Source organism: Triturus cristatus, chromosome 7 (assembly GCF_964204655.1).
Source record: "Triturus cristatus chromosome 7, aTriCri1.1, whole genome shotgun sequence".
Classification (NCBI taxonomy): domain Eukaryota; kingdom Metazoa; phylum Chordata; class Amphibia; order Caudata; family Salamandridae; genus Triturus; species Triturus cristatus.
Genome location: NC_140590.1, coordinates 1269559792 through 1269574174, shown reverse-complemented (window position 1 = coordinate 1269574174; position 14383 = coordinate 1269559792). Strand labels below are relative to the sequence as shown.

Sequence of the window (14383 nt, the reverse complement as noted above, 5' to 3'; positions counted from 1 at the left end):
CTCAATATGAAAAATGTTTCTTAAAAATTGTATTACTACCATTGTAGAGGGTGCAGAAGTTAACTCAAAATAAACCTATTTAGAATAGTAATCACTAGTACAATGAGATATTTTTTGTCAGCTGGTAAGAATTCAAAAGATCCTGCAAAATCTAAAGTCAACTTACACCAAGCATCATGCAAAGGAGTCTGACTTGTCTTCCAATGTTTGTCGGAGGAAAGACAAGTGCTGCAGTTGTCCATCCATTTAGATACCTGACTGTCCATTGGAGGCCACCAAAATGTTGTTTTAATTTTCTCTAAGTTCAACCCACTCCTAAGTGGCCTTCAGGAGGATCTTTGACAAGCTTGTCGCAAAGAGACACTGGGGTATGAAAACATCAGCATGCATCAGAATGCCTTTAACAATGGACAGCTCATTGGCCACTAGGGCATATGATTTGAGAGGCATGGGTGAAGATCTATCCTTGGGCCAGCCCTTTCTTACCAAATCCTTGGCTGCCACCAATACCTCATCTTTCTCCATGCCAGCTAACCATTCTCTATATTGCACAATACCAAATGATTCTATCATATCTTCAACCATGATTACCACACACTCCACATCATCAAGTGCTTCATCCTGAGATTGTGTTTAAATAGGCATCCTTTATAGACAATCCGCTCTGGTATTCCGTCCTCTTGAAATGCACTTAATGGTAATGTTAAATTTCTGAAATCAGCATAAAGGTCTCACTAACCTTGTGGAGGCCTTGCCAGTTCCATTACCGTCAAGTAGATGTAAAAGAGGTTTGTGATTGGCAAAGATCTCAAAATTGGTCCCCCAAAGGAAGGTCTTAAATTTTTCTACAACTCAGGAACAGGAATTTCTTCCCTTTCTATCATGCTGTAATCAACTCCAGCTTGTTTCAAACTTATTGATGCAAAAGCATTGGTATTTTCTCTACGAGATACCCATTTGGATAAAACCACATCCAAGCCATGCTGGCTAGCATCCAAAGTGACAAGACGCTTTTGAACTGATGAAAAATGTGAATGAGCAGGCGCATTAACAATCAACTGCTTGACTTTTTTGTGAAAGCTTTATTGGTGATGGTATCTAGTTGAAATGTCATTCCATTTTTTAAAAGCTTCCATAGTGGTTGAACTACTTAGGCATAACCAGAGATAAATCTAAAGCAATACTCACTCATATTTAGAAATTATCTTAAGGAATCCTTGTCTTTAAGTGGTGTGACCTCAGAATTGGCTTCTATAAGAGAAAAGCTGGGTTTAATGATAAATATTTATCACCTTTAAGCATTTTTCTAACCTCTTTCAAAATATCCAAAACCTTCCTTAAGATTGTTTTGTGTTCAATCACGGATTTAGAAAATATCATCCTGGTAGACTTGAACACCACTAATTCCTGCCAGACTTGTGTTCATAAGTTCCTGGAATACACTTGCCAAGCCAAACGGTAATCTCAAAAATGTATATGCCCCAAATGCAGTTGCGGAACCGGGAAGGGTCAGGAGGGGGGTTGCGGTCCGCCCTGGGTGGCACTCTTTTTTGGGCCCATGGAGGTGACCAAGTCGACCTCCCCACCACCCCCCATAGCAAGTCATTTGTTGACCAGCACATTCACCCCCTCCCCGGAGAGCAAGTCATTTGCCGACCAGACATACTCGCCGCCCGCTCTTACCAGCTCCCGGGTGAGAAAGTCAGGGACTGCCCCAGGAGCCAATATGACTAGCTACGCCACTGCTCAAACTGTGTCACACAGGTGGTGGGATCATCTGGGGTCAAAGGAATTTGGTGATGGGCCGAACTTAAGTCTAAAAGATTGACAATTTCTGCATCTCCGATATTGGCCAGGAGGTCTTGTATTCTGGGGAGTGAATGGCAGTCAAAGACTATATTTCAGCCCATAGGCAAATATCTCCAACCTTTTTCCAGACTATTACAATGGGGCTAATCCACTTTGAAGAATCTGTAGAGACAATTACCCCTTCTTCCACTAATTTGTTTAGCAAATTCTTCTGGTCATCTCTCACACTAAGTAGGATAGGTCTAACTTTGTGTGCCACTGGGATGGTGGAGTGTTTGAGCCTAATTAAATGTTTGAACTTGTTATTATTTCCACTTTTGTGTTGAAAATCTCAGGATAACCTTCTAAAATTGTGTCTAAACCTTCATTATTTTCATAATTAAAAAGAGCTAAATGTGTCATTCAGCTGTACCAGATTGTCTGATCCTGGAACCAGTTGTAAACCCATCTTTGCTAGATCTTGCCATCCTACTATATTTTTACCTTTCACAGCTTAGTTCTTACATGCCTGCCTAAGCAGGTCACTCTTTCCAAAAAGTAATCGAGCATGTCAATTTCTTGGTCCCCATATGCTTTGGGAAGAATATCAGTAGGTTGTAGAGGTGTTTCATTTGACCAATGTTGTGAATATAAACATCCAAAATAATGGTAACAGGTGCGCCAAAATCTGCCATCATGCTCAGTGTTAAATTGCCAATCTTGACTTCACAAAATGGGCATTTAACTTTTTAAGTAGCATAAGATTCCTACCTAAGATTCTTTACATCTTTCAAACACTGGTCCTCCTTGTACCTAGTGACAACATTGGGGACTTCCAGTCGATGTGTAATTCATATGTTTGGGCAGGCAGAAAAGAACGGCTTGCTACAGCAATATTCACTGAGCCTGCGGGGGGAATTGGGGATCTCTGCCCTGGCTCATTACTATGTGGTTGCTCACCTTCACTACCTGATGCACTGGACACAGAGGGGGGCTAGTAAGGGATATATAAACCACACTATGGATGTGTGGCCCCTCTGGGAGGTGCCCTTGCAACTGAAGGTTTAGCATACCAAAACAATGCAGGGCAATGCTGGCGGTCTGGAGTTAGGATTGCTGTTGGAAGGTATCTTACTTCCTTTCCATCCCCCTTCCCTCTCCTCTGGGACAATTCGGAGTACACTTCAGGACTAACCAGGGTCCCCTTTCAGAGGTGGTTGGAGGGCTTGGGCAAAACCCTTAGAGATCTATTTGACTACGACACTATCAAAACATTAGAATAATTAAACGAGGAATATGTATTCCAGAATCAGAACACTTTTGTTATATGCAACTGTGACCTTGGCTGCTCACCTAGAAAAATAAATGGGCACCACTGGAACTCTTACCCCCTACAAAAAATATTTATTTTATTGAATGGGGGTCAGACATGCTACTTCATGAGTATATGCTATTTTGAATTGTTAAACCTGGAATCCTTGATGTGGTTTCCCCAGACTCTTTGCCTCCTGACCTCCAGTTTTTCTGACTTCATTGTTGCTGGCTTTAGGATTCTGGGCCCTTTATCCTGCTAACCAGTGCTAAAGTATATTTAATATATTTATTATTTATTTGCCTGATTACTTAAAACCATTGCAAAGTTACAACCGTGCTAAAAGAAATCCACAAATTCGTAAAAGCATGTTAATAAATCTAAAATAAAAGTGATTTTAGACAACATATGCTGTAGTATCTATCCCCAAATTTATAAAATCATGTTGATAAAACTAAAAAACACAATAGTTTTAAACAGTGAATGCCATAATATCTATGTTAAAACTAAGGATTTCATCATGGAGGTTAAAGTTCATTTAGACTTTTGCAATTAAAAACTTCTCCAGCTTGTTCTAAAATACGCGCTTATCACAAGTCTGTGTCGGTTGAGTCAGTTGGCTGCTAGATTGAGTGCTAAAGTGAATATGCTCTGTACTCTAAACATGGCGACATTGGTTTATCCACAATTGGCATAGTTAATTACCTTATACTTCCCTAGTAAATTGCACTATATGAGCCCAGGGCCTGCACATTAAATGCTAGTAGTAGGTCCGAAGCACTGATTGTGCCACCAACTCAAAGCCCTTGAAACATGGCTCAGGCCTGCCATTGCAGAACCTGTGTGTGCAATTTTAAACTACCATTTCGACCTGGCAAACTAACCTACTTGCCAGGCCCAAAAATTCCCTTTTATTACATTTACGTCACCTGTAAGTTAGGCCCTAGGCAGCCCCATGGGCAGGTTGCAGTGTATTCAAAAGGTAGGACATGCACATATAACGTTTACATGTCATGGTAGTGAAAGACTGCTAAATTCATTTTTTACTACTGTAAGGCTTAACTCTCCCATAGGTTAACATTGGGATTATCTTAAACCTCTTTTACGGGTAATGTCCAATTGGGAGCAGATAGAAATTTGGGGTTTGGGGTCTCTGGACTCACAATTTGAGATCACAGCTGATGGTTAAGTCGAATTTCAGTTTGTAAGTCTGAAAATGACACTTTTAAAAAGTTGGCATTTTCTTACTTGAACCATTCTGTGCCTCTGTCTGTCTCTGAATAAACATCTGGGCTAGGGTGACAGCTGGTTTTTGTGAAGACCCTCCAGACAGTCACACAAAGGGAGCTGGGGTGTGACATATTCCTCCTTATGACCCATCAGCAGGCTGATGGACCTTCCTGAGGTAGAGTAGGAGGGAAGAGTTGACACTTGCACCTGAAAAGGGCTGTGCCTGTCCCCACACAAAGAGCTGGAGAACCCCCTGTAGTGTGTCTAAAACCGGGGCAGGAAAGGCAGGGTCCTTGTGATCTTCAAATGCCTATTTGATTTCTCCCCTACTTTAAAGGCACATTTGGGTATAAGTACTGGCCCCCTAACACCACCAAATCAGAGCTCTACTGGACCCAGGAACATTCTGCTTGGAAGAAGAGCTGCTCTGCTGTAGGAGGGACTGCCACTTAGTTACTTGCTCTGTTGTGTTGGCCTGCTGCCTGCTGCTTCTTGCCTGGGTGTGAGAAGGACTGAACCTGTTCTCTACATCCTTGAACCCAAGATTGTCCAAGGCCTTGCTGGCTTGCCTCCTATTTTCAGAAGTCTTGTTAGTCCTACCCTTGCCTGAGGTGTCCCCCTCCAGTCTTAGGCCTCAAAAGTGGGCTCTGCAGCTGTTTTGCTTCAAAACCAGTGCATCAACCCAGTTGTGGGAGAAAAAACAATGTTCACGCAGTGCCAATTTGATGACGGTGCAGGTCCCGACTACAAGGTTCGATTATGACGCAGCTCCAATCCTTCAACATCGTCTGTGCGGCTCGACAATGATGCTCTGTGCGGCTCGACAATGCATTGCCTGTACCTCAACAGAGTACTGTGGTGACGCAGTAACCTGACTGTGCAGAAAAGCTTGACGTGTCGTGCTCTCGATGTCAACGCTTTGCTCCATACAAGCTACTTCTTCAGCAGACCCTGCATGGCTTCTGTAGCTGGCCTAACATCTATTTCTGTTGGGCCGAACTTTGGATTTGCACAGGACCCTTGCAACCTCAAGTAACCTTTTGACCATTAGTGGTTTTTAAGCACTGTTTTTGCCTTTAATCTTTAAAAATTCATATCTCGACTTCTACTTATTGGATGTTTTTTGTTTTGTTTTTATTTTAATGAGATTAATATTCTGTATTTTGTAAATCTTATATGGAGTCTAGTTTTGGTGTTTTTACTGCGTTACTGAAATTAAAGTGTGCAAAAATACTTTACACATTGCCTCTTATGTTAAGCCTCGCTGCTTTGTGTCAAGCTACCAGAGGGTAAGCGCAGGTTAATATAGGATGTGTATCTGACTTACCCTCACTTGAGTGGTGGTCCCTACTTGGACAGGGTGCATACCTCTGCCAACTAGAGACCCCATTTCTAACATGAATGCTAAGCGGGGAAAGATAAATGCCCATCCCTGCGCTCTTGGGAAAAGGCACTGGGTATAACATTAGACCAGAAGTAATGAAGGGAAATATTGGAACAAGCTAACAATTTTGCCTCTCAAGCAGGGGGCAGGGAAACCCTACTGAACATTCTTTATACATGGCATTATACTCCGACATGACTGGCGAAGATGAGAAGTGGGAAGAGCCCGGCATACTGGAGGGGATGTGGGGTAGAGGGATCACTAAGTAAGTGCCTCCCAACTAATATATGCAGGGACATTTCAATATCAGGGAAGGGAGGGTAATCCCCCATAGGGATATGGACACAGCACTGAAACAACAGCACTTGTTGCGGTCTCATATGTGTCTATCAGCGTCACCCTTAGTTCTAAGATTTCCCATGTGAACCTTATTGATGCCGGTGGACTAGTAGAGTTTACTCTACCTCACCATGATATCTCAGATACTTGTACTCAAAATTGTTTGTGCAGGACATTTTGATCAAAAGGGATTGGCTTCTTACGGGAGGCCCCTTTACTCCTCCTGCTGTAGTGCTCCACCTTCAACTGTGCCCCAAAGCAGTCACCTCCTCCCCCAAGGCCCTATTCTAGGAGCCCGTGGAGATTTCCAGCGCTGCATAATGAATCATTTGGCCAGGAGTAGTGAAAGGCTGACAAAGCGCTGCATCACTTTAGCCTTTTTGGGTGGCGTGGATAGACCCAGTATGCACAATTTTACCAATGTCCAGCCCTGCACTCCCATAAGCCATGAGAGCACAGCAGCCAAACAGTCAATCCTGGTATTCTGCGGGTACAATAACTACCTTTGGAGCAGAATTGGCTGGAGAAACTATGGTAGAACCTGGGCATGGAGTAGCTCTCTATGGCAACAAAGGGAACGGAAAGAGACTTTTCCAAACAATGGGGACGCTTGCTATCCTTCCCTAGTAATGACTATGAAAAACTCACTTGCCCCAAGAGCCTAAAAGCACTAAACATTTTGAATGGCTCCAAATTAGATAGTTATAATTCTATGATTCAACAACATAGGGCTGCACAGTCATGAACTCAAAAGACTTTCTGCCTAGACAGGAGGCACATCATAAGTTAAACGTTCTTGAGATCTAGGTTGAGAGAAGCGGTGGTGGGGGACGGTTCATAGGAGGAAGCATTGTTTGAGTGCAGGGGGAAGGGATAGTTGTCTTTTTTTCTTTCCAAGGTTTTCAAAAATATTCTTACCACACAGAAGTCTGTACTGGTTGTGCTGGTAGAGATAAATGCTAATAAAAATGTATATGAACTTACAATTACCAGTACTGAGGTGCAATTAAGCTATTTCATTTTTAACATAGAGGCCTTCTTTCATGGAACTACATTTGATGCAATATTATATTTTTTTGTAAGAAATAAATAAGAGGCCCCTTAGCACTTTGGACAGAGAGAGAGCTCCTTCTTGTACCCATGCAGTTTCCCACTTACAAGCTGCATGTCAAATGGAGGAGAAGAAACCTTCTCCCAATAAATGATAGTAACATGTTCTTGTGATGCTCAGAATTTTCTTAAAGGAGCATTCATAGTTTACTGTCTTTTCCTTTGGAGTTGGTCACTTAGTTTATCTCTAGAATTGTTGCAAAATGCTTTTTTACCATGATGTTTAAAAATGTGTGTTGTAAAATGCATTGATCAGCTGCACATTTTCAAAACTTTCTTTGAAGTTGGAGGTTTACATGTCAGAATATCGACCAGTATAAAAATAAGAATACATAGGTACTTGCTAATCTTAAATTCACATCTACATACCTTGCATATATTCATATTGACAAGGTATCTTATGTTATGGTATACAGTTTTGCAGAGCGCGCTATCGCCTAGTAAGGCATCCTGGTGCTGAACATATGTGAGTCTAGGCAAAGTTATGGCTAGCGGGCTCCTTGAAAAAAACAGATCTTTAGCTGTTTGTGGAATGCAAGAACTGAGGAGGCTCATGTGTGTAGCACTCAAGCAGGCATTGAACTTGATCTGGGTACTGGGTGACTTGTCTGAGAGGAAGAGAATGAGTTGTGTGTCATTGGTGTAGGAGGGGATGTTAATGTTGCGAGAGTGGATGATGCTGGCTAGAGGGATCATGTATGTGTTGAAGAGGGTCTGGATTATGTAGGATCCTTGCAGAACCTCATAGAAGAGGTCACAAGTATCTGAGGTGTACAGTGCCAGGCTGATTGACTGGCTCTTTCCAGTCAGGAAGGAGCAGATCCATCAGAGTGCGTGTCCTTTGATTACAATGCCGTGTAGGTGTTGGATGAGGATGGGGTGGGGGTGGGAGACAGTGAGGTCCAGAAAGAGGAGGGCTCCCATGTCTTCTCTGTTCAGAGTCATGTGGATGTCATCCTTGGTAGTGATGAGGGCAATCCCCATGCTGTGTTTAGGTCTGAAACAAAACTGAGTGGTATTGAGATGTTAGTGGCCACTGAGATATTCGATGATGTGTCTGTTGACGATTTTCTCTACGATCTTGGCCGGAAATGGTTGCAGCGAGATCAGTCTGTTGTTGGTGCATATTGAAGGGTCCTCTGAGGGTCTCTTCAGCCATGGGATTACAACTGCAAATTTCCAAGCATCTGGGAAGGTTGCATAAGAGGTGAAGGCATTCAGAATGGCCATCATCCTGGTGCCAATGGGTTTCAGTTCTCTGTAGTAGGTGAGATGGGGGTAGCAGTCTGACTGGGCCCCTGAGTTGCTAGACTTCATGGTGGCAGCAGTTTCTTTTGGGGCGATAACGGGCAACGTGGTTAGCACAGGTTTTCTACATAGGATGGGGAGGCATTTAGCAAGGTGTGTTGTGTCCAGTTGTGCGTTGAAGTTGCAGTAAATGGCAGTGATTTTGTTGCTAAAGAATTGAGGTATATTGTTGCAGAGGTCCTGCTAGAATGTAATCGAGATGGAGGAGGCCACTGGTGAGGTGAAATTCTTCACCATGGCGAAGATTTCATTGCTTCTGTTGGTGTTGGCATTGATGCGATATGCCAGAGCGGTGCATTTTGTTGTTCTGATCCTTTGTTGGTAGCATCTCATGACACATCGGAACATACTCCTGTCTACATTATCCTGGCTCATTATCTATTTGTGCTTCAGTGTGTGTTGTGGAGTTTCATCAGTCTGAGTTCCTTACTCCGTGTACCAACTAGCCTTGGATTGGGATCTAGATCGTGTTGCATTGCTGTGTTGGGGTTGGGGCAGGGAGTCAACACAGGAGGTGATCCAATTATTGAAATTCTTGATGGCTTTTGGGGATGGTGTTGCTGTGTTTGGGTCAGTGGGTTTTGAGAGCACTGCTCCTGTCCTTGTCAGTGAAACAGCTCCAATTTTAGAGAATTTGACTTGGACGGGGATGAGGGAAGGTACTGATATGTGGAGTAAAATATAACCAATCTAAAAAGAACCAGAGGTAATGTTGTCAATATTGGGGTAGCTTCCTGGATTTGTACTTTGGGAGCCATGGACTTTGGACTGTGAACCGGGTGATCTGACAGCCAAAAAGGCCTAATGAAAATGTGTCTTCTAGGTAAAGGGGAACAGTAGTGGAGAATGTGACTGGTAATAGACATAAATATTGACAGTACATGTGAACTCCTGGCAGAGTAATATTAATCTTGATTGTGTACCTTATGTTGCTTGCTTTGAAATGAAAAAACTCTAATAGTTTGTTCAATTTTTTTAAAGAGTAGTCAACCTATGCTTACCTTTATTTACTAACCTTCTGGACATTCCTATTGCTGATATTCTTGCTATGCTATGTTTTTTGGAATGATACTTAAGAACTCTATATTCTGGCAGTGTACTCCTTGGAGAAAGACATCAACATCACTCATGACGTTTGCTTGCTTTATGCAGCCTGAGATGATTTGATCATACTTACCAGAGTTGCTTTTGGCTCCCGGTCCAGCCCTGTTAGCCAGACCTCTCCACAATCCACAGCGCTTCTGCAAAGTAAAAGTAGTCATATATTCCTGCAGTCGAGACAAGGTTTTATTCACGAACAGTGACAGTTCTAGTAAGCCCAACCAGCCATTCAGAACTAGTATAGCACTTACAAAGTCTGTGGGTCTAAAAGTAGCAATCGTCCCATAATGGCTTCAGTGTCTTTCCTTTGCTTCAAAGTTGGCCCACACAATAACATATTGCCTATTCCAGGCAAATGAGGAATGTTCTATAACTGTCAGCAATTTGGGGACAAAGTTGAACGGTTAGAAATTAACCTGCACCGTCTATGTTTTCCATTTAAAGGTTTGACTTCAGAGTCCTTCTTATCTGTTAGCAACTATAACAGACCATCGGATACACCGTACATCCTGAAATCTGATAAAATAACACTCCCATCACAAGGCGCCTCTGAAGACATTGCTCTGGTTCTTTATCAGACACAAGAAATGGTCAACATCTGGGATGATAAAGGTAAGCTCACAGATGTTTACGGTCACTATAAATCTCTGGTCACTGACAGATTAAATACGTCAGATGAGGGCTGGCATATAGGGACGTTGGGAATTTTTAGAAGTTCTGCTGACCCTGATTGGCTCCTATGTTTAGTGAAGAGCCAGTCACATGTTAGAAAATTTCAACACATAAATAATGTTTTCCCAGTCCTTTTGGAGGCATCAGTGCGGCCAGAGGTTTTGCCCTTTGATCAGTTTGGTGGGCCTATTATTCGCTTAAAACTGCACTCTGTAACTAGCATCTAGTCAAGCAGTTTATTCTATATGAATAAGTATATATATCAGCGTGTTTGTGTGTGCTTTAAGATTTTGATGCAGTATTTTCTCACAACAGACATTGATGAAGCTGATGGTCTCTTCTTTAGTGACCATTGAAGCTTTTTTATACAGTGTGCTGATTTTTTACATATGATGACGGGGCTGTTCTTTCCTGCTCACGCGCTTCATCAAAGTGCCTCACTCCAATAAGTAGAAGTGACAAAGAAATACAGTTCTTCGGAAGAGTGTTTACTGATGTTAAATATCTTGATGAGTGCTTACTGTCCCACTTTCCCAAGGCCCCAAGTTAGTCCACTTCACATATTCAATACGCAGATCTGCTAACTCTCCAGCTTGTGTAAATAAAGCAAATCTTCCAAGATAAGTTGCCCGTGTGAATTTCAGTGGGATCTGCCATCTTATAACCGACACCTTCAGAGGTGGCCACTACTTTCATTTTATTTATACTGTTGTGGTTCAGTACTTCAGACCATTTTCATTTCATCTGCAGCTCAGATGATGGGCTAGCTAAGTCAAATTCTAATGCAAGGTTATGGATCTGCTTAAGCCCACTCAAGCCTCCTGGAGTTGGTGCTACCATTAGCTTGATTTTGACAACGTTTGCTCCCTAGGCCACTTCTAGCTGCACTGCAAGAAAGTCTATGTTTACAAATGGCTCCCATCTGGTGCATGGATAGCGCGTTGGGCTGTAGAGCATGCTAGGCACATCAGAGCAAATAATACAATTCTCACTAACCCAAGGATGAATGTCTGTAAACAAATATTTTCAAAGAGCCTTCTCATCCCAATAAGAGAGCCAGACTTAAAATATGAAAGAGAAAAAAAACCAAAAAGGCTGAAGGCAAGTAAACAAATTAAGAATTATGCAAACATTTGATGGAAAAGAAAGCATTCTAACTCATCAGTAAGATAGTCTGATGAGAATAGTATTGCATATTTTTAGATCATGGGACGAGAATACATGCCCCCTTTTGAGGAGCTATGGAGGGGTGAGCAGACAAGTTGGGCAAGGATCTCATGTATTAGGTCTGAATGAGGGTTGTTTATGCACTACTTTATTCTAAATATGTGAAATTTAAACGAGGAGATATGCTGCGGGTCTCTAGGCCATATGCAAGTGTGCTTCTACCAAGAGAGGATAATTCACTGTTTAGAAAAAGGGAAAACAAGAAACGACACAGGTCCAAAGGTGGAATGAAGAGAAATGTGTCAAGTGAGGTTTTTACAAGCTTGTGGTTTGACACAAATAATCAGCAACTTTGTTTGGCAGTTATGGTCTACTATGTATGCACACTCTGAGCGTCTCTTACTCCTTGACCCTTATTTACCATTTCATTTAAAAAAGTATTTTAAAGATCAACTCCCAAATTTGAGGTTCACAAGTCGTACCTCTATTGTGCGTTCCCATTGCTTACAATCCTTGTTGACATACTGGCAACATTACACAATGAAGGAAGAATTATGTGATCTTTAATGGCAATTAAAAGGTCTGGAAGCCTTAAAATATGGAAGACAATCTTCTTAAAACAGCCAAGACTTACATAAAGGACATGTTTGACGAATGAGTAGGAATGTATGAGCGTTGGACTCATGCGTATTGTATCTTGTTTTTTAGGGAGTGGAGCAGCTCGAGATGTCTCCTTCTGGAAAGCTAACCACTGCTGCAGCCTGGGCCACATCGCCGTTGATAATTACAATAAGCCATCTGGATCATTTGCAAAGGAGATTAAGGCAGGGACTCTGGTGAAGCCTACCTCCTTTGTCCAGGTTTGGACAGATAGGGGTTCAGGAGCTAATAGGGATGGTGCCATTTGGCGTCCTGTGTGTCCACCCGGTTATGTAGCCCTTGGCTATGCAGCTACAGGGAACTATGCACCACCTTCCGCTGATGACTTCCGCTGTGTTAAAGCAGAGTATGTAACCCCAGCACTTTGGACCTATGTTTGGAATGATAGAGGAAGTGGGGCAAGGGATGATGTCAGCATTTGGAAAGCATCTCCAATAAATCCAGAAGGTCAAACCCTCAATGCTATGTCTGGTATTAAAAGGTATGGGGACATGGATATCCCAGCCTACGTGCTGAAGAGCAAGTATGTTTTAGTCCATAATAGCAAGCCCACCAAAAAGGTAGTCCTTTATGATATTAAATATAACTTCAATGATAAGAAAATATTGAGAACGGAGCCCTTAGAATTGAGTGCCAGAACCAAAGTGCAGAACTGTGCTGCTCCCAAAGATAGCCCATCTGTTTATACTGAAAGGCAGTTGTCCTTTACTATTGAAACAGAATCTAGCTGGAGCTTTGAATCCTCCATTGAGATAGGAGTTACCGTTGAGGTGAGTGCAGGCATCCCAGGTCTTGTAGATATGTCTGTTTCCTCTTCTGTCACCACCACTTTTACTGTGGGTACCGCAGGTAGGCGGACGGATTCAAGGACTGACAGTATTAATGCCAACCTCGAAGCTAGGCCGAAGACCTCTGTGGAATACTTTGTCATGGGAACGCGCTACACTGCTGACATACCCTGGACCGGAAAAATGAGAACTATCTTTGAGGATGACACCATAAATGTCCAAGATGTAAAGGGGGAATATATTGGGGTGCAGGTGGCTGAGATTATTGTGAGTGCTGACGCTCCAATCCGCTGTGGCTAAAGCAGAACGTCACATCTTTGCAGCTTTAAATCATTTGAGGTTGGTCTCTTGTCATGTGCATTTACTTATGAATAATTTAGTGATGTGTTTTCTGTTGTATACATGATCCACTCTGTATCACCCAGAAATTAATTAATTAATATGCCCATCTTCATCCACTGACATACACTGACAACAGGTGAAGTGCACACACTCTTTGTGCAGCCTTCACCATTTGTATTTTACTCTTTATATAAAAACGCAATGTGCAGTGCCAATAAAATGTCAGGTGACGTTTACAAAACATGTATATGTGTTTATCTTTCTTGGTAGATTGATTTTGATTACCTAGTGTGTGTTTGCAAACAGACTGCAGTTTGTTGCAATTTATATAAGTAAAAGGACCATTATTAGTGTCTCCTCTGTAGACTCTAGTTGAAACTTTCAACAGTGGTGCTCAAGAATGTGTGTTCAGACCAAAACTGATGTCTATGCACTAGATGATGATCTAAGTCTATGCTATGAAAGTATTGGGAATAATCAATAGTGAGGCCTCAAATAAACAGATTGCCTGGAGTTATTTCCTGAATTGTTTTCATTGACAGTTTAGTAGGATTAGAAGTCCACAAGATAATGCTCAAAATGTATTCTCACCCAAGTGGCCGTTTAGTGCGTAGAGTGCTTGAGGAATGAGTTGAAGGAGAATTTATGCAAGAAAGAAATAACAGAAAAGATAAAAAGTTCAGAATGGATCGAGCCAGTGGTTCGACCAAATAAAACCGACTGAATACACTGGATGTGTGCTGACCTCCATTACCCTAGTATCAACATTTAAGTCGCTAAGCATCCCATGCTAAACTTATCAGGGATGTTTTGTTACTTTAGGGAACAGGGATTAATCCCACCCTAGATATGGTATTTGCGTACCACAAAAGTGTCTTGCATAAAGATTAACGTCACCTGATATATTTTATCACTCTGAAAGGAACCTACTGGTTCGGAAGAATACCATTTTATCTAACCTAGGTTTGACCACGTTCAAACAAATGACAGATATCCTATTTACATGAGGATAAGGAGTCACATGTTTTCAACATGATGTATTAGTGTATGTCAAGAACAGAATGTTTCAAGATGAGAGATTGGAGAGTTTTTTTGATGATCTTGAAAGCAAAATGAATGACTCTGAAGGGCAAATGTAGGAGTGGTAGATAGTCCAAGTCACCCTTTTTCCTGAGAAGCAAT

General features: G+C 42.0%; 1 protein-coding gene across 3 annotated transcripts in view; it reads left to right on the top strand.

Moving 5' to 3' along the window:
* Window positions 1-13444, top strand: part of LOC146811798 (uncharacterized) — a 224297-nt gene extending 210853 nt beyond the window's left edge. For all 3 annotated transcript variants that reach the window (XM_085618792.1, XM_085618790.1, XM_085618791.1), the window contains 2 exons: window positions 10017-10184; window positions 12120-13444. In XM_085618792.1, the coding sequence (XP_085474918.1) occupies window positions 10017-10184; window positions 12120-13159 (1208 nt within the window). In that variant the 3' untranslated portion in view covers window positions 13160-13444. The remainder of the gene's footprint in view (window positions 1-10016; window positions 10185-12119) is intronic.
* The last annotated feature ends 939 nt before the right edge of the window (window positions 13445-14383 follow it).